Source organism: Sturnus vulgaris, chromosome 1, assembly GCF_052056855.1.
Source record: "Sturnus vulgaris isolate bStuVul1 chromosome 1, bStuVul1.hap1, whole genome shotgun sequence".
In the NCBI taxonomy this organism is placed as follows: domain Eukaryota; kingdom Metazoa; phylum Chordata; class Aves; order Passeriformes; family Sturnidae; genus Sturnus; species Sturnus vulgaris.
The window spans coordinates 110,536,538-110,563,863 of NC_142243.1; the positions used below are offsets into that span (position 1 = coordinate 110,536,538).

A 27,326-nucleotide genomic window follows, 5' to 3' on the forward strand; every position below is an offset into this window, starting at 1 on the left:
AACAAAAAAGCTTCTAACCAGACTATTCTACAAGCAAATGTGCCCAGTGGAGATAGTCCAGACAACTGCACCTGGACACCACCTGGATATAATTAAGGTCCCAGAATGGAGGATGTGTTAAAATAGATGCCAGGAAATTTAACACTCTCCCTTCTTTATTCATCTGCTGCAAATGGATGGCATAGATAGTACAACACAATGGACCCATAGGATTCTGGACATCTCTGAAGAAGACTTTTTTTCTTCTTTCAGATTCTGCCAGTGTCTGTATGCGTTGGATTTTTGCTGCTTCTTGACCCTCCAGGGTGCAACCACACACCAAGGGTATTTCTATGGCATGCATTGGCTGTGCAAGAAGGAATTACTTTGGTTCTCTCCCGTGCTCATATCCACAGGCCCCATTCAGCCCCTGTGGGTTTCCTATTCTCCTTGAAATTGTTAATTTTTATTAAAATAGCACTCACCATGTCATTTCTTTCACCTAATACTGACCATGTTATTTTTTTTCCAATGTGTTGTTCAGCACTAAACTTCAGAAACATGGCTTTCATGTGCTGCTTTATTATCCCTAGGTGAAGAAAATGCAAGCAAGTTTGCAGATATTTAAATTTGGTCTATTCGGAAACCAACTTAGTTGAAATGGAATGTAATGCTTTGCCTGAAAAAAAGTGAAGGGGAAAAATTAGGTTCAGATATGCAGAATACAACAATCAGTTGGTTAAAATATAACATAGTGCCTTCATTAAATGTTAAAAATCTCTGTTGAAACAGTATTAGCACAGCAGGGTTGTGAAGAGCCAGAGATAAATAATGACTCAGAGCAAATAGGCCTCAGCAGGAGAAAGGAGGTGTTTCACCTTATTGTGATCAGAAGCTGTCCTTATATATGTTCGAAATTACCCTTAATCCCATTATTATTATCATTACATGTGACCTTGCTAAGGCTGTATTGTAAGAATAAATGGGAAAAAAGGAAGTCTGAGTGAAGACTTTCTACATATTAGCATGTTATATTAATTTTGTAGAGGAACTCGGGACAGGAGTCTGTTGCAATAGACAATGACCAGGGTGACTTGGTCCCTGATTTGCTTTCTCATATTGGAAGCCCCAAGGGAGGGACAAATGGAGAGGCATGCAACCAGATATTATCATGATTTGCATAACTGGAGGCTGGCAGACAATCTGGACTGAGATTTACCTGTGCTAGGTGCCTTACAATCATAGAATGATCTGGTCCTTGCCTGAAAAGGAGTTACCAGCCTTGATACGCAATAGAATGAAATAAAATTCGTACACAAAAGCATTTCAGCCATCTGTGACTCCTCATCAGCCTTCAGAGATTCTGGAAGAAATGAGTCTTGAAGAAGGATCTAGGATGGTGGATCACACCTATCTTGTCTGTCTGTTGTTGGACTCAGTGTTGCTCCTCATTAAGAGAATTTATGGTGATAAATAATTATGTGGTGATATATAGATAGGGACAATAGCAATGCTAAAAGCCCTGCCAGCATGAAGGGCCTTCCAGTACTTTTCTCACCTTTGGGGCTTGAAGCTCCATCATGCCATGATTTTGGTGATTCATCTTAGGTGGGGGAACTGGGAACAACTTGGGGACACAGTGAGTGACTGGAGTTGTGGTGGGGAGATTGTGCTCCAGGAGGAGGGATCAGCACAGAAGAAGTTGGGAAAAGGAAAGAGGAGGGAGTAGTAGGTTCATCTGCTTCTTATGGCTTGAATGGGAGGTGAAGCAGACAGAGAAGCAGAGCCCTCAGGAAAACAAGAGCAGGTCTGCAGTTTGGGGAGCCTGGCCCTGGTACAGCAAAGGACTTTAAGGCAGAAGAAGAATTTGAAATGGGGATCGGTGTAAGTGAAAAGGTAGACAGCTAGAAAGATGTAATGAAATCTCTTTTGGATACATACAAGAAATAGTGTGTATCTTGGATTTTATCTCAGAGAAAAAATACTGTATCTATGCAAATGATGATTAATTTACTCATATAGAGTTGTTTGCGTTTTAAAATAGACTTGAAGTGACTTTAGATATAGACAATGACTATAGGACAGGAAAGAGGGCAGTGGTGTTTCCCCTCAGAGGTGATAAAGGCTGAACATCTTCACACATAGGATGCCTGTGTAAAAAAGGGAACTAGTCGTCTTTCTTTATGTGGAAGTAAGGCTCTATTCCCAGCTAAACGTGCATGGTACAAGTGAAATTAAAATAAAAGAATATCAAGAACACAGGCAAAAATAAGTCTTGAAATGTATATATTTGGGCAGAGTATGAATGTTTAAAGGATATTAATATACCCTCTGAGAGATGAGGAAAGGTTCTGCCATCTCCTATTATCTGGCTTAGTAGGCTGAATAAGTGAATAATTCAAAGAGCAAAGTTTCTCCAACAAATGAGTCACCTAGACTCCAAACTATTAGCATGCAGCCAAGGCACATTGAAAAAGCAGAGTTCATCCACACTGGTTTTAGTAACTGCTCCACTCAGTGGGGAAATAAATCAGTTTTTCCTCAGTTAACACAAGATCTGAATAACCATCAATTCCCTCCACAGTATCTGCAGCACAAATGGTATCACAGATGCTTGATTGTAGGTATAAATTAGCATATTATGCCCATAGGGGGAGGCTGGATGATGATGGCTTAGTAGCTGAAGCCTGCTGGCCTCTGGGAAAGTGCAAATGTAATGTCGGATGACTCTGTTTGCCAGGTGAGCAAGAGAAGCTGTGCTTCCACAAAACAAAAAGGTGAAAAATGAAGACAAATTGTAGAGTAGTGTCTGTGGTCATAGATATGGTGCTATCTGACATCCACACTTACTGACATTTAAAGGCGAGGAAAAGCACATTTGGAACTTACATTGATACAAAGGAAAGATTGAGAAGTACCTGGGTAAAATACCACTGCATGGGTCTTTCCTCTTACCTACAGGCCCTTCCTGGGGAAGGGAAATGACAACTACTTGGAAATCTTATGAATTGAAAGGAACTGTAGGAACTATCCATGCAAATTCAGACCTCCAGCTGCAGGCAGTATTCTTGACTGAAAATCTTGACGTAGTTTAAAAGCAAAAGAGGGGACCAAACTCACCACATCAGTCTGGTTGGGCCACTGACTTCTTTCTTGTAAGTTTATTCCTCTTGTATTTCCTCACAGCAGGTTTTCCTCCCAGTCTTTTCTTTTGCTATTCTCATCCTTTTTGTTCTTGCCACCCACATTTTTTTCTCTTTTATAGAGGAGAATTTGATTCCTATAAATCTTCCAACGCTCAACACCTCTCTCCTGGTGGCCTGTTGTTCATGAGGCAGCATCTGCACAGTGCCAGGTGGGATCCTTTGTCAGCAATTGACAGGAGATGCTGCTGGTAGCTATTACACATATGAAAAGGAAGAGGATGTTGAAATGAGGTTGTTAGAGAACCATGCAGTTCTTTCCTCATGTTGGGAGGACAAGTATACAGATTTCTCCTTCACTGCTGCCTGCCAGCATGTAGCTGTCAATTATTGCCTGTGATTTGACACCCGAGCAGCAGCCTGGCCTCTTCCTCCTCGGCCATCCCTGCCTCCTTTGCTGCACAGAGCTGCCTCTCCAGGTTAATGAGGTGCTGGTGTAATTTTGGCACCCAGATCTTATGCTGACAGCTGTACCCCGGCTCCAGGAGTCCTGGCACATTACCACCACTGTTGCTGACCTGGGCCCCTGGCTGGAGCTGCTGCACATCTAGCAGCAGCTGGTTTCCCATGGGTTTTTCCCTGCTAAGCTTGGGGATGGAAGACAGCAGCAGTAGCCAACACTGTTAAACAAGCAACTTATGTGAGAAAGTTTTTTTTACAGTCTGGGTTGGTCCACCTTTTACTGCAGCTCCTAAGTGAGGGGTGGAAAAGCAGAGTCTGTTCTCCTTCTCTTTGTCCTCCACATGGATCAGTTGTGGGTGCTCTGCAATGGAAGTAGCTCCATGATGAGGTTGGGGCACTTCCCGCTGCCTGCCTGCCAGGGCAGCCTGCAATGGTAATTCTGACAGTGGCAGTGGTAAAAAGTCATTTTATCATCAGGAGGATGTGATGTGATTCCATGAAAGAAGAGTTGTCTCTGGAGGAGGCATCTGTCCTGGTCCTGTCTCATGCAGGATCAGTTCAGCTCCACATGCCCATGGCATCCCCAAAATGTTCACTGCTACTGAAAAAAACTTCTTCCAGTATTTCTAGAAAGAAAGTAATTCTTAGGAGATATGAGCAGGGCCGGAGCAAGGAGAGTGTCCCAGGCGCTGTTATGAGGGGCAGGAGATCTGTAGTTTCTATTTTCCCTCAAATCTGCCATGTGGAAGGTTGTGGTGATCTACTAAAGTCCTGTCAATGTCTTAAACCAGCCTGAGGTACTGAAATTTTAAAAGAAGAGTGTTGCCTTTCTGTGGCTTGAGGTTGCAGGGGATGACCTGTAACAGCAAATGTTTACTTCTCAATTAGTTATTGATTTTTTTTTTCCAATTCACTGACAATCCTGAATGTCCCTGGAACAACTGAAAAAGATAGAAATAAAGCTAGTATTTACCTTAATTAATCCGGGTTTTTTTCCTCTCAGGGCCCAAGAAAACACTTCTCAACATTCATGGGTCATGGATTCCTCCCTCAGCATCCATGTAACTTATTTAAATGTTTGAGCTATGATATCTACAGTGCAGCCAAGGATAATGAAATTGGGAAGTGACTTCCCATATAGTTACTCCAATCCTTCATCTTTAATGCACAAGGAATGACTCAGGTGCACAGAGCCCTTCTCCCTCCTTTATGATGGCATTTTTCCACCTACTGAGTATTTTTTTACTATTGTAGATCATACGAGAGGAAAGATTGGCGTAGGAGTCACGGCAAATTACCTTGTAGCACTTGTAATCAGTTCTATTGCCAGTAAATGCTTATTCTTGGAAATACTGGGCTGCTGCTGTATAAGGGATCTTACAGGCAAGGGTGATGATGAAGGGTCTCTTTTAGCAGGAGAGCCGAGCTGGTGCAGCCGCAGAGTCTGCCAGCACAGCCACAGCTCACGGGCTGAGCTGCACAGGGAGGAGGGTCAGGAGGAAAGGCCACTGAGGCTGAGCTAGGGCTGCCCCAGGCACTGCTAGTGAGCCGAAACTACTGCCTGTTAACTCGCCTGCAATCACTCCTTCACAGGAACTTTTGCTAGTACAGCTAATCCTGCTCTAGGGATTTACCAGGAATAAAAAACAGGAATAAAAATGTCACTGCTTAAACCAATGTGCTTCCACAGATAGAGGTTTCCAGCTCAGACGTAGCCTCAGGTCAGCTTTTTAAGGGTAGCTCTTGTCATCATTTACACTAAAGCTGGACTGTTGGGGGAAAAAAGTCAGAGAGGTTGCAGCATCACTGACCCTTTGATTTTGCCTGTTTCCCTGTACTCACTATTTTGGAGCCAAGGTTCCAGTGATGGGCAGATATCAGGAGAATCACATCATTTGCCTTTTTTTTTTTTTTAGTCCCTAGACTGCAGCTGGACAATTTGCAGGTACAATTGTGAGGTTTGAAACAAAGAGATGGAAAAACACCACCAAACACCCCAGGACAATTTCACTCATGCGACGCTACTCCCCATCTCTTTTATGGTTATGTGGAGCTAGTGGGCGGAGGCATAGAGATGACCTTCCCCGTCGGAATTACTGTCTCCCCCTCACAAAAATGTTTCTGCCCTCATTCTTCGGGCAGGTTCTGATTTCCCCTGCCTGACCTGCGCCTCTCCAGCTGCCTTCAGGATCGCGCAGATTTGCTGCGGAAAAGCGAGCCCCGCGTGTCCCTCAGGGCTGCGCTCTCTGAGCGCCAGGTTTTCTTCCCATAATGAAGGCAGAGCATCTGTAATGCTCCCGAGGCGTTCCTGCAGCAGGAATCCACGCTCGGCCGGGTGGATGCGGCCACTGGATGTCAGTGTTGTTCCGTGGAACCCCTCCGAAAGCCACGGGCGGAGGAGCGATGGTAGCTACGGGATGGCGGAACACGAATTTTCACACCCACTGCGAGATCTGCTGCTTCCAGTGGCTGCGAGCAGCCCCGCCACATGCAAAAGATCCGTATGGATTCTGGGAGGGTGAGGTATGGATGCTATGGGTGTCGGTGCTGTGCATTGTTTGTGATAGCTACTTACTGATGATGGAAGGAAACAGTGACGAAATTAGCGGGATCCCCCAGCGGTAGCTTTAGAGTGTCTTTGACATTTCCTGTGGCTGCTCACTTCATGGACTCCTGGAATTACGGAATGGTGGTTGGAAGGATCTTTAAGGTCATCTAGTTCCAACTCCCCTGCCACGGGCAGGGACACCTTCCACTAGCCCAGGTTGCTCAGAGCCACATCCAACCTGGTCTTGAACACTTCCAGGGATGGAGCATCCACAGCTTCTCTGGGCAATCTCTTCCAGTGCCTCACCCCCCTCACAGAGAAGAGTTAATATCTTCTCTGCATGCAGAGGTCTGAGGGCAGTGGGAGTCCAGCCAGGACGAGAAGGCTGCATCTCATGGATGCATCAGGGCTGAGCTGCAGGACGCCAGGAAAGGAGCCAGGAAAAGCACATCGTCCCCAGCCTGCACTCACTTCCTGGGCCAAGCAGGGCGTGTGGAAAGCAGCATGTGACTGGTCTTGTCCAGATGAGCAGCTGGTGTGTAACTGGGCTGCCCAGTTAGGGAGCTGGGAAGTGTCCTCAGGTGCTCCCAATGCAGACAATATTTGACAAACATCAGTGAGCCTAGAGCAGTGGGTCTGTCCAGAGAGGATGATTGCCGACAGTACAGTGTTAGGCAAACCTGTGTATACTTCTCCTTTTTTGGGGAATTTAAGCTGCAGCAGAGAGACAAAGGCAAAGCAACTTTTGTTCTCTTTTCCTCCTCTCCAATACTTGAGTTGAACAGAAGCTCCTCATGAATGAAGACGGTTCCCAGATCTGGCAGTCCAAAACAGAGCTGTGGAGCATTTGTATGGCTTTTTTATCCCAATTGCCAGTCTGGCTTTAGATTAGCTCTGTGGGGATGTCAAGATTTGTCTTCTGTGAAATGTTCTACCTAAGATATAAAACAGGCACCTGTTTTCCTCCTAATTCTTCTTTGATTAAACTTCCAAAAGTTTTTCTAGCAAAAGAATTCAGTTAAATGGAAAGCAAATACATCAATATAATTAATTACTTAAATAAAACTTGAGGAAATCATAGGCTTTCCCAGAAAAAATGTTCTAGTAAACAAGATAAAAAGTTGCAAATCAAAATCAACCTTGTTCCTTAGGAGATATTTATTTTTATCACATTCCCCTTCACTGAAGCCTTGAGTCAATAAGATATTTGCATATGTGACTAAGTCATTTGGATCTAATTCCCTTGGGTATCTGCAAACAAAGGGCAGTCCCAGGAGTGACACTCTGAAGTTACCTTGATTGTACTTTAATAGTAGCAGTATTAAAAGAAGCGTGATGCCAAGGGTGATGCCAAGGAGAAATGAGGAGACAAAACTTATTATTAAAAATTGAAACTAGCTACAAGAAAATGAATAAAAATATCCAGCACCTAGCAGGTGACCTAATATATTTGGTTAAGTGGTCATCTGTGCACAGTGCAGGCATCTCCCAGTTAGTGTTAATCCCCCAGAGAAGCTCCAATGGCATAATGATGCAGTCAGGATATTCCAGCTCAGGTCCAGAAAGAGCAGAGCCATTCCTCAGCGTGTGCCCCAAATACCTTTGGAGGAACAGTGACCTTCATGTATCCCATGTCTCTGGGCTCAGCCAAAACCCTGGCTGTGAGATGCCCAGAAGCTTGTGCTAATGCTGTACTGCCCACAGGCCCTGCTGAGAATCTGGGAAATCATTGGTACTAATCTTGCTCCTTGGCCTGTGGGTTATGTCTGACTCTCTTCTAGATAGGTGAAAAAAGTGAGTCCTGCCCGTGTGGATTTGCCATACAGATGCTCTCTCTCACCTGGGGGCCTCTGTCCCCAGGGAAATGTGCTGTGCCCCATAATTTTTGTAACCCAGGAGACTGCTTGAATCATGATGGGCCATTCTAATAGAAGGAAATACCCAGACTAGTGACTTCTTAAGCTTTTTTCTCCTTTGATCTTTTCTTCCTGGAGGCATTTATTTGATCTCAGAAGGACCTTAGGGCTACAGTCTGCCCTAGCAAAGATATGACAGAGAGCAGAGGAAAGATTTTGAGTCTTTTCTTCTGACTATTCCTCTACATAACACAGGCAAAATATTGACGTGTTTGTCCCAGGAGCACAGGAGCAATATGTAGCAAATCAGAGTGGAGATAAACTAAGTGAAATTTCCAGGACAAAAACAATCAGAGAAGGTTATGGCTCTGAGAAGTAGGATACTCTTCTAGAAAGTACTATATGGGTCTCAGGAGGCTTGGATCCAGGAGACCTGACAGCTGGTGTGAAACTATGTAAAGGCCAACTGATTGCTTTGTTTCTCAAGTCTCCACCTGTGAAATATCCCCTGCCCCTTCTCTGTTCTGCCTTAGTGGGACTATCGCTTTTCTAGTTGATAGAGAAACAGTGAAGGTCTTCCACTTTCTGTTGGAGCCACTAGATGGGACCAGAGTAAAACAATGAAAATAATTTCGACATACAGGCCAATAAAGACATGTTATCTTTGACCTTTAAATCTAGTCTCAGGATTGAATCCAAATGCCAGTTTAGACTTTCAGAGTTCCCTGCTAAAAATTAATCACCTTATCTACTTCTTCTTTTTTCCTTCTTTGAAGTAAGCTTCATCTACATCACTGGTATTTGCATTGCCTTGTTATAGGAATCAAATGGTGTCCATGTGTAGACATGAAATATGGAGGGGTCATTTGGCTAGCTGAAGTGCCTCCCTTCCCTTGCCACTCTCATTCCTGAAAGCACTGAGAGGAGCATTAAATGCCAGAGGAAGATCAGATGTAGACACAAATGGAGAAAAGCTGGGGAAAGCAAAATGAAGCACATCTTCTTTATGTTTCCTTCCCCACGAGCTGTGGCTAGGGAAATAAAGCAAAACCAGGACTCCAAAACCAACAGCTGAAAGAAAGGCAGGAGCAAGGTTTGCAGTCTTTCCCCTGTTCCTTCTCCCATCCTAGCATTCCATTCCTCTCCGCACACCTATTTGCCATAGGCAGTGAGGGTGAGCCAGGCTGGGCAGGGCTCCTTTCCCCCAGCTCTGTGTGGAGGGAAGGGCACTGGCAGTGCTGCGGGTGTGACAGCACTTCCTAATTCACATTGCTGACAATCAGTAGAAACCGAAAGTAAACAACCTATTTACACGGATTTTAAACACAGCTCGGTGCCCGGCAGCCCGATTATTTTGAGGAAGAGGTTAAAGCAGACACTGTAAGGCAAGGACCTTACATACCAAGCTCCAGCCCTCGGTGCATTAATATGGCTGAGTGGAGATACTAACATAACCTTACCTGTAATGGCATGAACACACCACTGTAATAATTCATTTAGAATGATGACACCTGAGACCTAATTTAAAACTCCTAGATGAATACTGTTCTCACATTCAAACCCCAAGGCTGCTGCAAACATACCTAAGAAATCCTAAGAACTATAGTGAGCCTAATTGAATTGGACTTAAATGGACCATTGAGGTGGCCTCACAGAGCTCTGGGGAATTTATATTGTCTATACTGTATCAGAATCACAGCTTGAACTGAATAACGGGTTACATCCAATCATGTTACTGTAACTCAGGCTTCAGGAAAGGGGGAAACCTTTTGCTATCAGCAAGGCTGTATGGAAAACAATTTCAAATCACTTTAAACCCGGCTGGCAACTACTTTGCCAATTATGGAGTCCTTTGGGAAAGGTGTGTGCTAGGGCTCGGGACTAAATGATTTATGTCAAGCGCCCCAGTCCCCGGAGGCACATACAGGAGGCTGGAGAGGAGGTGCTTGTGGCTAATTATTTCTCCTAAGAATACTTTAGCAAGGTAATTTGCGCTTGCAGATGAGTCACTCTGCACGCTGAACATAACACAGGGAAAGCAGAGACTTCAGCGCTACAGCGCACAGACAGATAAAAGCGAAACGACCGGGATCTTCGTTCCTTAATCTCATATGCAAAACCCCAGCCCCCGGCCCCCCTGCCTGCCCCCTCTCCCCCAGGGGCCCCTCACCAGTCCTGCTCAAGGGGACCACAGAGGAAGGCCAAGCACAGCCTCATCCCCACGCCTCATTACAGCAAGGAGCCTGGCGTTTAAAAGGCTGATAAAAGTCTGCCCTCTCTGTGACTCTTGGTGCTGCAAATCTGCTGGCGGCTGGACATGCAGCAGGGAAAAGCTCGGGCAAGCAGAAGGAGGTAGCAGCCAAATGCCTTCCCAGCGTTCCTGCCTGCGCATCCCCTTGGTGCACTGGCAGTTCCTTTGCTCCTGTTGTCTAAAATCTCCTCACAGGTGCACTGTTGACACTGTGTTATAATTTATGAAGCTGCAGATGCCTGGAACATGTAATTCATTTTGCAGATGGCAAGTGTAAATTCTGCTGTTCCTCACGTGGCACAGACTTGCCCGTTAATAAAAAGGCTGACCTCCCAGATCCTGGCTACTCCAAAAGGCGTAGCAAATCCCTTCTGGATGCATTACTGCCATCGAGTAAGGTGGAAATAGCATTGATCTTGCAGATGATTCAAGCCTGATTTCAAGATCCCCACTGCCCCAAAGCTCTGGGGCGTGAGCTTTGGGACTGACTCAAAGCAGGGTTAATTTTGGTCAGAAGTTTGGGATTGATTTGCAGCTGAAGCATGCATTAGAACTTTGTGCACGCTCTGAACACTGCCTTCCAGATTTTCGTCTGATTTTAACTCATATTGCATAGTTGACTTTTATTCAGGTCCTGTCATCCACACTGGTTTTGGGATTTTGGGAGCAGTGAGAACATAATTTTGTGGCTAACACAGAGCTGCTGTTCTTGATCAGGAGTTAGCGGAGATACAGACACACTTTCCTTTTGAAAAATGCATTTGTGGTTATCTGCAGCTTTGCAGCAGCTGAGGAGAAGAAAGAATGCTGAAAGTCCCCGTGGAAATGCCACTCAAGCCTCCCAAGCCCAGGTGAGCCCCAAGCCCCCCAGCTGAGCCTGGGCCCCTGCAGAGCAGATTCACTGGCCACGCTGGTGCCTGCTAGAGTGTGGTGGGTAGCGAGCCACCAGGGCTGCAACCTGCAGCTGCAGCACTCTGCACGCACCAATCTGCAGTAAGAACCTGGGAAAGATGTTGTGCACCTTTCTTTCCTGCAGCAATACAGGCAGTAACACAGCTGCCACAGATGGAGAGAGGCCAATGGATTTGCTAACCCACAGCAAAGAGATAAGTTGTGAAAGATTGAGTAGCTGAATTGACTGGCTTCGAAACAGCAGTCTAACAAACCAATGGCTTTTGGGTAAGCCTAGTTTGTCCAAAAGATCTGTGGTCTTCTAGTCCATGCTCATGTGACAGCCTTCCATTGGGAGCGTGGAGCAAGATCCATTCTTGTTGACCTGATTAAAGGCTCAGCTGCAAGGCACAGCCATCACTGAGAGGCTCCTCTCTCAACTCCTCTTTCCCCTGAGCTGCAGGGGAAAGCTAGCTGGGAAAGCCAGTTAAATGCTGGCTGGCAGGGAGCAGGCAGTGTTAGCAGGCATTGTAAACCCATGGCTGGCAATAAAAGGGTCTGTAGTTTGTAGCATTATGGGCTATATAAGCTGAAGTGAGCAAACTCCAGGAAAACCTTAGCTGAGGTTGGTTTGGCTTTTTTGCTTCTCTTTGGACATAATTGAGAGTGGGTTCAAAATTTTCACATTGTGCATATGAAGATTCTGACTCATGGCGTCTGTTAGAGAGTAGAGGAGAGGAAGGGAGGAAGCTGAGGCAAAACACACAATCCTATTTTCCCTGCCCAACCTATCTCCCCTGTCTGCCAAGGAGACACTCCAGAGTGCAGGAGTAAGACCATACGTTATGTTAGTCTCATAAAGGAGGCAGGACATGCACTGCTTATCCCTTGTGGATTTAAGCCACAGCAAAAATTATGTTGGAAGCTGCTGCCCAACAAAACATCAGTGTTCTGTCCTCTGCCTGATTGCCCCAGTCTCCTGCTTTATTGGACAAAAACCTGCCTCAAAAATTGGCATGCAAGAGAGAAGCCAGAGCACGTTCATTGGGAGGTGTGCATGAAATGGAGCATTGGTTCAACAAAAAGTCTTTCACTTGCTCTTTTTCTTATCTCTGATCCACTTCTCTAGGGTCTTTTCAGGACCATTCACCACCAGGCACACAAGCCCCTGCCACAACAGCTTAAGTCATTTTTCTGTCCCAGCTGATGAGAAGAAACATTATTCTGCAATATGGCCAAGATCTTCCAGGCCTTTTATCACCTAGAGCAGGATCACAGAAAAACTCTGCACAACCTTTCCTCTTTTAGTACAGAGAGTTTACAACTATATTATGCAGATCTTTTATGCATTTCTTTGTATTTTATTTTTTTTACTCTTCCCAATCTCTTTTAAGCTTCTTCCCCTTTGCACATGTGAGCTTTGCTGATCACAGAGGTCAAACAGATTGAAAACATGTGTGCAAGTAAAGTGGCTTCACCTTTGACCTCAAACTATTCCTTCTTGGGAACATTTAATTTGCTTTAACCAAATGTATTTTTATTTTAATGGAATGCTCTTTGCCTGAGGCAAACTGTGTGGAAGTCCATCAGATGTGTTTTCATTTTACCACTTTGTAGAAAAGTGTATTAATCCATTTTGCTTTACATCTGGATTTTTTTTAACACAGCCCTGGGATTTTCCCCCTCTATCTGCAGCTCTACCCATGGCTCCTGTGCACAAAACAAAACAGAGCAATATGAAATTAAATGGACCAAAGAGGTATGTTAAGAATGAAAGTCGATCCTAATTGCAAAGAGAAAATTCTTTTGGCATCCTGGGTCTATATATTTCTATTTCTTCTAGGTTATATATTTTCCAAGGATGATGCTCTGTGCTGTGTCAGATGGCAGGGGATATGAAAATTTGGTTTATAACACTATCCTGGATCCTTCTGGTGAGGTGAGATCCTTTACCTTGAGATCAAGCTGTGGCTACAGGTCTTCACTTTCAGCTTGTGTCTCTGTGATTTTATTCAAGGCTTGTAGCACTTTGTGGCAGAACACAATGTAGAAGATGCTACCATTTCAGACCGTGCTATGGTTTTGATTGCCTTGGAAGTCTTACACATTAGTTTCTCCTAAGCGGCTCCCCTAAGCTGTTTGGGGCAGTTTTGGAGCTGCTATGCATTCACACATAGTCTGTGAGTATCTGCCCAGCCTACCTGTTCTAAAAATCGAGAGATATTGCTAGCTTTAGTTTGTAGGGTTTTTTGGTTGTTTTGTTTTTATTGTTGTTTATTGTTGTTGTTTTGGTGTTTTGTTTTTGGTTTTTTTTTTTTTTTTTTTTTTTTTTTTTTTTTTTTTTTTTTTTTTTTTTTTGCTTTGTAAGAGATAATTTCCAGCTCATTGTTAGCTGTCTCGCCATTCTGATTCTGCCACCACTCATTTTGAGGTCGAGTACTGAATTCAACATGATATGACAACCTAACATGAGAAAGCCAGAGTAAATGTCATCCCCTAATAGACATGAATGATGGAACGAGTCTGTGCCCAGGAATCTCCATTCATTTTGCATAGTCCCTGCATCCTATTTGGGCAGCTTGCTTCTGGGAGGAACATCCCTCCCTTTGAAACCTGAAAGGTTGAATGATTCCCTGTGTGGCTGCAACGCTGTCCTACTTTTCTGCAGTGCCTCCATTTAACAGTCTGCTATCAGAGGAAGTTATTTCAGCACTACCACTGTCTAGAATACTACAAAAAGCCATAACAGCAACAAAAAAGAATAGTGTGTAGATATATAAAGCTGTATTTCCTCCTCTTGTGGATCCAAGGGAGGATTCCCATAGTTGCAGGAAAGTAGAGCCTACTGAGATTATTCACAGTGAATAAATTGAGTGAATTGCAGGGCTGGTGGTGTGTATTTTTTTCTTCTGTGCATGCATCAGGTATTCTTCAACAAGGTCCAATTTCTGTCAATGGGAATATTTGTTAATAAGTATTTGTTATAAGTATTTGTTAAACAGCTTGGATGAAGCATTTTCAGTCCAGTGAGAGGCTCACTTTGGATATCCACTATTCATTATTCACCATGTGTGTGTTCACACAAGTCATATGGTATTGTCACTGCTCCTTACTTGAATAACTCTGGTTAAACAGGAGACTAATGAATGTTGGAGCACACATGGTGAATAACTAATAATGGGGAACATGCTCTCTCACTTGCACCTGCACTTAGCTATAACCAGGGCTGTCTGTCAGCATGGGGTGGTGGGACCTGTAATCTGGGCCTCCCAGCTCCAAGGGCCTCTTTCTGTGGCCGTGGCACTGTGTGTGCTGTGCATGTGCCATACAAGTCACTCTGGGCCTTGTTGCTGTGTGCCATGAGACACTTCTTAGCTGGACTCGGGGCCTTGAGCACCCATAAATGGGCTTCTTTACCTGTAGACACTGGTATGCAAACCTGCTAACTTCTCAATATGGGGATAAGGAATGGGAATCTGGCTATTTAAATATCAGGAAACAGAAAGAAACATGAGACAAGTCCATAGTCAACCTGGCTCCTTAAACTTTCCTCTAGCGGGAAATCCAGCTCCCTCATACTGCACTTCTGATGCAAAAGAGCCAAGTGGTCCCATGGATGTACCTCCACAGCAAGGTGTGGTTTTAGCACAAGATGAGGAATCAGTGCCAGGTGCCAGTTAACCAGCGTGCCCATCAGTATCTTTGAAGGTGCACAGCAGAGGCCCCAAGCCACTCTGGCAACCAGGGCTCCAGGTATGTGCCTGGTGACCAGTTTGGAGGTTGTTCAGCTGCAGTCAGATGAGAGAAGCTGTGCTGTCATATGGCTGAGGCCACCACCTTTAATGTGAGAGGCAAAAGCATCCCTGGTCATATACCATTTTCCTTCTCATCACCCTTATTCATGGTTTTTACTCAAGTTCTCTTGTGTCTTCCATGATCTAATGCTTGCCATTACTAGGTTAAGGATGGTATGCTTGTGGTATTTATCACCTTCCTCAACTTGCTTTTCACCTTGTCCACTACTGCCCAAACCTGAAAGTTTCTGAAACCCCTGAAAGTGTGGTGAAATATCCTTCACATACACCATCACAGTTACTGATGAAAGAGCGTGGAGGAAAATGTTCCATCCAACAATGACAGTTTTGCCATCACAACAAGCCTTCATATTTTTAGGGGTTGTGTCACCATATAAAAGGGTTTTATGCCTCCTTATTCCTCAGAACCTGTTGGGGAAGGACTACACTACTATGTTGCTTCTGCCTCTTCATAGATTTGTGCTTTCCTACCTTCTAACTGCTTCTGCCCTTTTCATTTCTCATTGGGGAGGCTCCAAGGTCCCTTGCTGCTGGAACATTTTTCCTCATGTGTTTGCAGTGTCTAGCACAACACAGTCCTGATCTCCGCTGGTGGATACTAGGCACTCATGGATTTCAAACAATAAATAATCCTCATTCCTGCTGCATTGCTCTTGTGCTATATATCAGATGAAAGAGGGTGGCTCTTAATCTTCTTACTGTCAGGATTATACAGGTATATTTCTGATAGAGAACTTTTAAACTACCATACAGTGAAAAGTTGGAAGGTCTCTTGTAAATCACACTTTACTCACATATAAACATAACTTAAATCAAGTTGATGAGCAATACCCTCCACAGGATAAATGTCTGATACTGGATTTATTTCAGATCTGTTTGCACAAAGGATTGATGACGATCAATATCTGCCCTTGGGATGAGCAGGGAAACAAAAATGCTGGCGATCAGGCCACTTGATGTCACTATTGCTTGACAATGTGCACGGGCAACTGAGAGTATAAATGGGGTTAGTTCAAAAGGACAGCAGGACAGGGGGTTTAAGGAAGGCCTCTGGGCCATCTATTTTAAAAGAATGAGAAAGATACACTATTTAGGATGTGCATAAATTTTGCCTCTACATTTAGCAGCATTAGTGGAGAACTCCCTTCCCTTCTGCACTCATGGGTGAAAGTGCTCTGACTGGGTTTGGAGCAGGATTCACTTTTTCACGTTTTTCACTTGCTCAGTGTAAGAACAGGACACTTTCTTTGTCTCTCTCACCTTTGTGTGGGGAGCATTGTGGCACTGAGCAGAGCACCTGTCTGATCCAGTGGTCCAGGCTTATTTTAGTAACTCTGGTGTTTCACCATACACCAGGTCAGACTGGGTTCATAATGATAACTATGAAGCAGAATACTTTTGTCCACTGCTATGAAGTTTTCTGGCTTCAGTTTTCTGATTTTTACAAAATGCAATCTGTGTTTCCCTTGATGAGTTTGGGTCCTCACCTGGGCAGTCGACAGAAGAAACATTTCTATTTTCTTACTACAGAGATTTCACCATTCAACGAACTTATTAGTCGCAGTTGAACCATAAATAATTTATCAAAGTCCATGGTGAATAAATATCTAATCCTCCTACCCACACATCTTCATCTAAGTCCCATGAAACTGGGCAATGAGTTTCTTCTCCTTTTGGAAGACCTCAGGTTACTAAATAATTCAGAAGCCTCCCTCCTGGCTGTGGTAGGATGTGTGCCTTTAAACTACCTCAAAGTGCTTTTTGCTAGGATTTGAGTCATACTGGTCATTCCTTTGTCTTCTGGTAAAATTAGTATTTACTTGGATGAAGAGTGGGTGAATGCCTTTGTGTATGAAACTGTGACAGCAATTAAAACCCAAATTCTTTGTTCTTGGAATGATAAGACTATGGGCAGTTTGGAGATCTCTTTCTTGGATCGTCATTTACAGAGAGCTCTTGGAATTGTCCTGTTTGGGAGGAGTTGCAGGTGTGCTGTGCTTGCTCGGAATATTTATATTTCATCTATTGGGAACAATTTAACAATTTTTGGTTTAAATTTTCATTAAAGAGTTCACTTTTCCTCTGCTGCTAGTTCTTGCCGTTGATCAGTAGTGTTAGTTAGATCTGCTTACATGGCTCTGGCTACAGGTGAGCAACATGACAGGCAATATCTAAATTATTTGCATGCACAGGATACCCATGAGTGGAATTTAACCCACATCTCCTAAGCCATGGGCCAAATGCTTTTACCATGGGACAAGCTTCCCTTACTGTTAGGAAAGTAAAGCTCAAATCTCACCAGGTTTCCAGCTGGCTCTATTTCTTTGTGAAAGATGTTCAGCATCACAAGTGATGTTTGTAGGAGCCTGGCTTTATTTTTAATTTTCCCTATAGATGACCCTATGTGGATGGCTACAGTAACAGGTGCTGTGTTTCTCCTTCCCAGGGGAAAGGGAGATGAGCTCTTCCAAGGTGAGTGATCATCTCTCACTTCATCAGCTTGAGGACTCCTGTTCCTAAAATCTGAGGAATTGGCTCAGGTGTGTCTTGGTCTTTCTTAACAGAAGATTAATATACAACACTGAGTAAGTTTTAAAGGTGAGGTAGTTTGTAGTGACTCCACTGATCTGATGGTCACTAAAAGGAGGCAATTCAACATAATGGTGCACTGAATCAAAAGTCTTCTGACTTATTTCCAAATCTTTCAGTCTGGGCATCACCCAGTGTATGAGCTGAGGAGCTGAGGTGAGATCCCAGGTGGCACCTCCAACAGAAGCGTTGAGGACAAGCGTGTGCACCCTTGTGGCACGGTGTGCTCTTCTTTGCTGTTAGTCCAGCTGGCCCAGTGGAACTGCTCATGCCAGTGTAATCATGATTTATTCATATTAATAGTGCTGGGCAATTGATGGAAATGTGGCACTAAAGACAAAAATGCACGAAAAATGCCCTTTCTGATAAGCACTTTATTTTCTGTACAAAAAATTGCAATCTCTTGTGAATTTTAAACTACCCTAAAGAATTTCACGTTGAGGTAACTGTTCTTTACAGAGTTCTGCAGCTTATTTTAAAAATACCAGTAGAAAGGGTTTTTTCTCTATTAAACTGCATATGTTTTAAGAGTAATTTCCATGGGGTCCTTATTAATTTCTATAGCTCTCTGTTTAATTTTCTTTTTTTTCATAAAGAACATTGTAAAATTGTAACTAGTATGGTTGGTGACCATGTTTCAGGGATGTGTCATGGCACCTCTCAGTGAGTTGGCTTTCATTTAATTTCCTTCAATCCATTCTTTGGCAACCTCCAACAAACTGTACAAGCATGGAAGAAAGATCTGAGCATTTACGCTGGGTTGTGAGTGGAAAGGATTTGGAACTGTCTTTAATGAGGTGTAGCCGTTTGGTTTTGCTTCTCAGATAGTCATGTGTACTTTAAGTAAAAGACAAAATCGAGCACTTTAGAGATGTCTCGAGTCACCCCATCATTTCAGCATTATCTGGGCATTCTGGTGTGCTCTTCCATTACAAGACCATTCTGGAATTGAATGGTCAGTGATGATAAACAGTGCTAATGGATTACTGAGTAGGGGGAAGGTAGGAGATATTAATAAGGTAAGATTTTTAATTAATTTTTCAAGTTAATTAAAATGTCCAAAAGCACAATAAAACTGCAGAAAATCTGGCAAGGGAATGGCAGCCTGTCTGATTAATGCAAGTCAACTGTCTTCTGAGGGTAATAGTAATAATGATGAGATTATGGATATGGAAGAACCTGCTAAAGAGATATGAGATGCATGTGGAATACAAACTGTGTCCTAGTTACTATTTTATGGTGCACAATGGATCTTATTAAGGAGGAATAGCAGTAAGAATTACCACTGAATTGCTCAATAAAAGTATTGTGTAATTAACACTGCTGCACCATCAGCTTGAGTGCTACCTCCCATTGATACTCCATATCCTTCATTTACTTTTAGTTTTTAACTAAAGTATGGGAGTTTCAATGGCAGATGCAGGCAGCTTGAAAAACATGTTGCCTTGTGTATGATGGTACTCAGAGAAAGGGAAGCAAGCACTGAAGGGCTGGAATGGAATGTGATATTCAGAAGTGACTGGCAGGAACTTCCACCAGTGAGAGTTTGACAGTCCATTCCCTCAGCAAAAATAACCCTCAAACAAAATAACAACAATAACATGATAGAGAGAGCAAAAATACTTTCTGGCATCCCCAGTCTCCTCCCTAATGAGGTTTTGAAAGCATGTGTTCCCCATGCAAGAAGAAAACAAGTCCCACTGAGGCTGGTGCACAAGTGATGAATGGGATTCACTGATGGGTACTTTTTTACAGCATTAAGTTTCTTATTACATATATATGCCTTGTGCCTGCTGCAGTGGTGCTCTGCTCTTGGCTGAGTATTCTAGGCAGTCTCCAATAGAAGTATTGCAACATCTTATTTAGAGACATCATAGAGGAGATAACACTTACTATAGTTCCATCCTGATGGAAAAATAAGTAGTCAACATCATCAGGAAAAATATGGTACTGCAGATCTTATGGTAGTTCACTTAACTCTCAAAAAAATATCCTTACTGTTGAAGACCAGATGTAAGCCAAAGCTCATACACTCTGAGTGATGTCCATCATAGTTTTCTATAGAAAAACAAAATCTACTGGTTGCAAAGCCAAGCTCCTCAAAATTAATATTAAAAGACCAGTTCAACCACAGATTTGGCTAGACCAGAAATGGGATCGGAACTGCCCATGTGTTTCAGGATGTTTGGAGCCTGAGTTATGAAGTTATGATAGACTGAGCCTGTGCTCATAATGAATCACTAGGTTTTTTTCAGTTCCTAGGCTAGGTTATGCTACATCCCATGTTCATTTTATTCAAGCTTCTTTCTGTCAAGAACAAAATTCTTAATTCCATCTTCAGTGTTTACCCAGGCTGCTCTTAAAAATGAAAATAGTATCTGGAGGATTTTAGTCTTGGTGAAATAATAAAGGGAAGTAAAAGCCTCCTGTCTTGAATTCTGAGTAGGCTGCATCACCACATGCAAGAGAAATGGTTGCTATAGATTGCCTTGTTATTAAAAGGGGAGGGTGAAAAATGGCAAGGAAGGTTTGAAGCTGGCTGATGTAAAACAGAACCAGTTTATAGGGAGCTGGCTGAGGACTGCAGTTTTATAAGGTGCACTTTAAACAACCATGCAGTGTACTAAAAATATCATAAAAACTATAGCTTCTAGCCATAAGTTTCAGAAAATGCTTAGTGGCAAAAAGAGAAAAAGCTGGAAGATATAGGGCATAAAGAAAATCAAATACACAGAATGAAAGAATATTTAGGTCTAGGCTTTTGCTTCAGGCTACAGCTCAATGCAAGCACAAGATACCACATGCTGTTCAGTAGGACAGGATTCATCTCCATAGTGTTAAAAGTTCATAAATGCCACAAGAGAGGAGCCACAAGACATTCAGTATCTGAGACTGACTTAGACCTTTCACTCTACCCTCTGCAGATCCCATTGACCCCCAGAGAAGTGCTGCCACCCATCCTGCCATTTTTCTCCTGAGGTCTCACCGGATTCATCAAAGCAGCCTAACTGCTCATCAGTTGTCAAAACCCATTGCTCCTTTGCTCCCATTTTAACAGGAAAACACTACCTGCAGAGGCTGGGGTGAGTGGTTCCCTCCATAAAACCATGCTCCCTGAAAGAGCTGCCCTGATGCTGGAATAGCAATGGTCCAAGGAGATGATCTGCCATGTTTCAGGCTTGGAAATCAGTCCAGAAAGGCATCATCAGAAACCAGCCACTGGTGCTGTTCATACCAGAGTGTTTTTTAAGACTTCTCTTAGTGGCTGTTTGTCCCCAGCATCTCCCAAAAGGAGAAGTCATTCTTGGCTATATATTTTTTTTGGCAACTCTTGTTTACCTGTCAGCTGGTCTCTGGAGCTGCTCTTGAAAGCAAGAGGAGGGAGAGACCAGAAAGTGTAGGAAGGTTGCCATGAAACAGAAAAACTTGCACGGATGTCATGAACATTTGTCATGCTACCTGGGATACTTAAATGTTTCATTAGAAGTGTATGGCATGGCCCTGTCAGCCACAGGATTTTAAGGGGCCCATCAGAGACATCTCTCTGAGGCAGAGTACCTGCCTCACCCTTCCTGGCTGTGTGCCATGTCAGGAAGGTATTAACCTGCCACTGATCTATGAGGGCAGCAAACTGAAATATCCCAGTGCCAGTGCAGCCATGCTTCCTGGGACAGATGGGATCAAACTAGGGATCCTTCCCTTTCACCCCACTTTTGGAGCCAGCTCCATCTGATTTCAGGAGAGGGAATGATACCTTGGTCTGCAGTTTCAGCAGCAAATATCATAGGCTAGTTGCAAGACAAGAGGGAGGAAATAATTGTTCTGAAAACCATCATAGTTTTTTTTTTTACAGGATGTTAAAAGCAGGCTTTTAAATACTCCTCTCCCAATCCTCTCTTGCAATAGCAGGAGCTGGGGTCAGACATCTTTTCTTGCAGTGATTAATACCTTCCTACAGGAGGACTGCCATTAAAGGCAATGAGGCAGCCTGCAGAGCAAGGCTTTCCTCTGCAGGAGAAAGAGTGGCTCTGTGCCTGCAAACCGTGGCAGACTCTGAACTTCCCGGTTTCCTCCACTGCTCAGGCAGTCAAATCTCCGACTGCCACCTCTCGCATCCTCAGTTTATGGCAAACATAAAACAGGAGGCCATTTAAAAAAATAAGATAAAGCAGGCCCTAAATTTAAATTGTGTTGATATAAATCATTCATGCAACAGATTGCATTTATTTATTGCCTTTGTTTGCAGCACAAGAAATCTGTTAGATGCGCCTCGCAGAATTCATAGATTAAAAAATAAAAATCCTTATGAGATACAGGCTTTGTGCCCAAAATGCAGCACTTTCCTATTAAAACCTTTATTTGTCTTCAGAGGGAATACGCTGGCACTGTTTCCCCCCATCATCTATTTCCTCCTTCTCACCTCTGAAGCTGCTTCCCAGTCACAGGGATGTGTCTCATACTCCAGCTCCAGTGGCTCATGGCCTTTTTGACCTTAACTCCAACCTGTTCCCTGATGGACAAGCTGGCAGCTCTTCCCCCAGCCTGGAGGACACCTGGCAGCAGCCTCATGGGCAGCAGAGCATTGGGGAGGAGAAAGTGACCTCGTATCTACTCTTGGGACCAGAAAGAGAGGACAAAAGTTCATTTAAAAAAAAATCTAAGTGGGGCAGTCTTTCAAAGACCAAGAGTCACCTCTCAATAGTGGGACATCTGGTGACATTAGCTGAAGTTTCATAAAAGCTCCCTATGGCCTTTTCAGAAATAGAGCATGTTTCAAAAAGAAAGAAAGAAAGAAAATACAGAGCCCTATGCATTGGTGTTGATTTATCTCCATCTTCTATGCGAAGGATAGAAAACCAGCAAAGGATCCTGACTTGATTTTCTTTATCTCTGAAACAGGAGAAATGCCAGTCATGAATGTATGTTATTTACAAAGACGTAGTTTTGTCCTGCTTTCTTCCTTTATTTCATTATTTATTGAGTAAGATAATAGCTTATGGTACTTACACAGAGCCAGCTGTTTGCAGGATGCCAAGAGCAGGTGGTCTGGGAGGCCTCTGATGAATTGCAAAAGACACTTACCAGCTGCTATCGCTGTGTGAAATGAGCAAACCTGCAAAATCTTTATTTTCAATTGGATTGTACTTTTAAGTAAGCAGGGGAGACAGCCAGTATAACTACAGACCATGACCAACAACCCACATAAAGTGTGTGCAAACACAAGTGATTAATGTACCAGGATTTCAAAACATCCAAAATGAGTGAGTCAGGTTTAATAGGGTGCGTGAGAGGGAAGGGGAACAGGAAGGGATGGGAGAGAGCTGGGGTATGCATGGAGGGATTGCAGGATGAGGGGCTGCAGGATGAGGGGCTGCTTACATGACATGAGGAATAAGGCAAAAAGGAACTCTTTGAAGAATCTGAATAGTCTATACAGTGTTCTTAGCATCTCCCATATTTTTATTCTCCTTGTAAACAATACTGTTGGTTGAAAGTTTTCATGGTTCTTTTCCTTCTTTTTCTCATCACCCCCACCCCTCTTTTTTTTTCTTTTTCTTTTTTTTTTTTTTTTTTCAATTATGTAGGGCACTCTCGTGTGCTGCCTCACCAGGGCACAATCCTTTGGTGGTAACCACATCCTCAAATGGTCACTGAAGAGATGCAGGGATAATGGGTTACAAAGACAGACATTAATAAGGTAAGATAAGAGAGGGGAGGTTTATTAATTTTTCAAGTAAAGTTAGGATGCCCAAGGGCACAGTAAAACTGTAAAGAATCTAGTGAGGGATGAGAGGCCTAGCTGATTAATGCAAGTCAGCTGTCCTCAGAGGGTGATTGCAATAATGATGAGATTATGGAAGAACCTGCTGAAGACAAATGAGATGCATGTGGAATAAAAACTAAGTGTCCTAGTTACTCTTTTGGAGTGCACGATGGATTTTATTAAGGAGGAACAGCCATATAAATTACTGCTGACTGAGATGCCAAAGTGAGGAGCCGGGCTTGCTTTGCTGGAGTTTCTTTGCTCGAGAGGTAGCAAGCAACCCAGGGTGCCTTGCTTGAACACAATCCAAAAAAAACACGGAAAAGAGGGATGGGGGGCTTTGTCCCATACTGCAAAAGAAGATAATATTTCTGCTTGATGGCTTTGATGTACCTTTCCCTCTACTCCCTTCAGCTCCATTACCTCATTGCTTCCCTATGCTGGGGTGGATAATTCAAGGCTTCCCAGTTTGTCCCAGGAGCCTTTACCCTGTCCAGAAGTGGCTTTTCTCCAGACAGCCCCGCCATGCAGTGCATGAATATGGCAATGTTTCTGAGGGCAGCAGTTTTCCAGATTTCCTTCCTTCCTTCCTTCCTTCCTTCCTTCCTTCCTTCCTTCCTTCCTTCCTTCCTTCCTTCCTTCCTTCCTTCCTTCCTTCCTTCCTTCCTTCCTTCCTTCCTTCCTTCCTTCCTTCCTTCCTTCCTTCCTTCCTTCCTTCCTTCCTTCCTTCCTTCCTTCCTTCCTTCCTTCCTTCCTTCCTTCCTTTTCTGACCAACCGTTCCATTTTCTCATTCCTTGACACTTGCCCCCATAATTTTGCTGCCCCTGTCTCCTCGTCCTTGGTGTCCCCAACTTCTCTTAGCACCTATTTTGGCTTTTTCCTCTCTACCTTGGGTTTTGTGCTGCCTTCCAGGTCCATGCAGACCCTCCCACCAGACCTGTGACCCTCACCATGGATTCCCTGTCCCTTGCTTCTCTACAATAACATAAGGACCAGAGGCATAACGATTACTGCTTTTGTGGGTCTCAATCAGCACACAGAAGACTTGGTGGGGTAGCACGTTCTCTGCAGCACCTAAAAAGTGTAGGAATAACTTCCTGAAGCAGGAGGGCAAGGGATGACTTCCAGATGCAGGGGCTGGCAGATCTGCGCCAAGTCGTGCAGTGGGAACCAAACTGTGATTAACAGCATAGTAAGAAATGGCACGACACAGTTTCTTGTATAAATTTTCCAGGTCCTCTGTTTCTTTCCAGTGTATTAACTGTCCATGGTAACAGGAAATAAGAAATTATTACATCGACTGCTTGTGTTACAGTGCAAAGTCAGCATTTCCATTAGAAAATCTGTTTCTAATGGGTTTGAGTAATACAGTAATGAACTTTCACTTCAGGATTAATCCTGGTATTTAGAGGTCCCAGTCTGACTGCGTTTTTCTTCCCTACAAAATGTAGTACATAAGTCTGGGCATTATAAGGCTTCACCACCTCCCCACAGCTCAGAATTCACTTTCTCTCAAAAGCTTCCATCTTCCCTTTATTGTCCTACTGTAAAGTGACTGTATGGGCTTCTCATCTCTTTTGCCTTGATGAATTTTTTTAAATGGATTTAAGTAACTACTGGATGTCAAAACAGCATTTTCTCCCACAGGCTAAGTATGTAATTACCCGATAGATGGACATTTCTGTATCATTAAGATGGTCTAGATACATATTTATGCAGCAGACAGTAATGATTTAATTTTAGCAGCTCCCTACATACATATTTACATGAAAGACCATACTGTTCTGCAGCTTCAGCCCCCATAAACCTCATTTGTGACATGTGAATCTGCTGCGTTTCATGCACAACGCTGCAGACGTGCAGAGCAGCCTTAGCTGGGGATACCCTCACGGGGGGAGTGGTCACTACTGGGCGAACAGAAAGCAATGTTACATAAATAGAATGCATTTTCCAAAGGAAAGGCAAAAACAAAATTGCAAACATACAAGAATAACAGCCCTAAAAGATCATGTAAGTATCGTGCCTCTGATTCCCAATAGCAGATGTTTCGAGTGTTGGAACTCCCACCAGAACAGCTGCAGGAATGTAGAATCACATCTGGGCTTGCGACGGGGCTGCATCATTACCCACCAACAGCAAAACAGCCAGATGCTTCCAATTCATTTTAGGGACAGAACTTAAAGTTTGAGCCCGTGAACATCCCTGCTTTACAACCAATATTTACCATTGGCTGTTCCTGGATGTGCTGCTGAGGCGGTGGCAGGAGCCAGGACGTGGCCAAGCTACTGGGTGGCATTGCAGTGTGGTGGGGTCACCTGACATGAGAGGCAGAGGTGGGGCAGGGGTCTGGGCTGTCTCAGTGCCAGCTTTAGGAGCTGAGGATGATCTCTTCAGCCCCATGGAAGGGCAGTGGAGATATTGCTGCTGTCTCTTGGTGCACACCCCGCTCCCTCGCTGCAATGCCTGCAATACCTTCCCTCTCCTGCCACTTTCTGCCTCTGGCAACTGTGTTCTGCACACCTGCATGTTTTGGGATGGTGTTTTGGCTTCATGTGATACTGAAGGATGTGTTATGGGAGAGTGCCTCAAACCTAGGGAAGAAGGCAAGTGAGAGCAGCTGGCTTGACACTTGAGCTCTGGTGCTCACGTCTCTTGCCACACTCCTTTCCTGCACTGGCTCTGGTGGACAGAGTGAGCTGTGAACTGAAGGTGTCCCACTCCAGCAGCACTCACATATCAAAGGTGCTTGGAAGGAAGAAATTTTGCTTTTGCTCTGGCTCCCTGCATGATTTCCTATTCAAAGCTCTATCTCCCATTGCATAAGTATGTCATCTGGGGACAATTCCTCCAAGCAACGGTCACTTGGTGTGCCAAGCACCTAAAATATGGCTTGCTTGGTTCCTCTCTACCAGTCTTTTCCCATCTCCCTAATGGGACTTGCAAACTCTGTGGTGGCAGCTGTATTGTGCTATTTCATCATTTTAGAGACGGTTGCTCTTGCTTGCCTGTTGTACCACATCTCAGCAGTGGCTGATGCCTGGCAGTGGTTAACCTATCTGTCAGGAGGAAAGGGCACCTTTGGCTCTCTCCTTCTACCTTGTCTCAGTGGGCGTGCAGGTGTAGGCACAGACATCCACTTTCTCCAGCCTCATATTCAAGACAGAAATATGACTCTTATATGGCTCAGGTATCAATGCCTGTACCAAATCTGTATCTGAATCTGATCAGAGTTGGACACTGACCCTTGGGCCACTCAGACAGCCTGCTGTCACCACACTACAGTTATTAATATGGTAATTATTTTTTTTTGCATGTAACCATACATAAATAACTGGGGAAGATTAGTTACATGATTTGCAATAGGATTATCTACTTAATCAAAGGTTGTTACTGCACAACCAAGGGTTGTACAAAAGCTTTTTTAAAAAAGAAGCTATACACGAAATAAAATAACAGTACCAACATTTACAAGCATGTGCTTGTCCATCACCTTGTTGTCACTTGTCCATAGCCTGGACCACAGGAGGGGCAGAAGAAGGTTTTAATATGGCTTCTGATGTGCCTACAGGAATCACACAAAGGCTCCAACTGACAAATGGGACTGAGGTGGTTTAGCAAAATGTTCAGTGTCAGATGGTTTAAAGGACAGGCATAGAAGCAGATGCATTTCTCCTTCTAGGGTGGGGGCTTAATTGTCAGTGGGGCAAATGGAATCCATACTCTTGCATGAAGAGGAGACTGTTCTTTACCTGCATATTGTCAAACAAGATAATTTTTTAGAGAAATTGATGACAATTTGTCTTAAAAAAAATACTTAATCTACAAATCAGAACGCCCCTCACCCTAGGGAGGGGATGTTGTGTGTTTTTGTATTGTTTTGATTATTGCTGGTGAACATCTGTTATGACAGTAGCAGGGAGGTTTGATAGGATTAGATAAACTTCCAGTACTGCTGAGAATGTGAATTTCTCTCTCAAATTGTACCTTTTAACAAAGATCTTCCCCCCCTTCACCACCATCATGTGAG

At 43.7% G+C, this 27,326-nt stretch overlaps 1 protein-coding gene across 8 annotated transcripts in view; it reads left to right on the forward strand.

Moving 5' to 3' along the window:
• Positions 1-5,946: 5,946 nt before the first annotated feature.
• Positions 5,947-27,326, forward strand: part of LOC148225406 (uncharacterized) — a 67,685-nt gene continuing 46,305 nt past the window's right edge. For 2 of the 8 annotated variants that reach the window (XR_015807117.1, XR_015807116.1), the window contains exons 1-2: positions 5,947-6,107; positions 23,120-23,232. Coding sequence is in view for 3 of the 8 variants with exons in the window: in XM_088174096.1 (XP_088030222.1) it covers positions 5,988-6,107; positions 23,120-23,232; positions 24,212-24,242 (264 nt within the window). In the remaining 5 variants the exon portion in view is untranslated. Of the gene's footprint in view, positions 6,108-16,906; positions 17,418-20,458; positions 20,618-23,119; positions 23,233-24,211; positions 24,547-27,326 lie in introns of those variants that run through there. The other 6 variants (XM_088174089.1, XM_088174091.1, XR_015807119.1 and 3 more) reach the window with 5 other exon arrangements.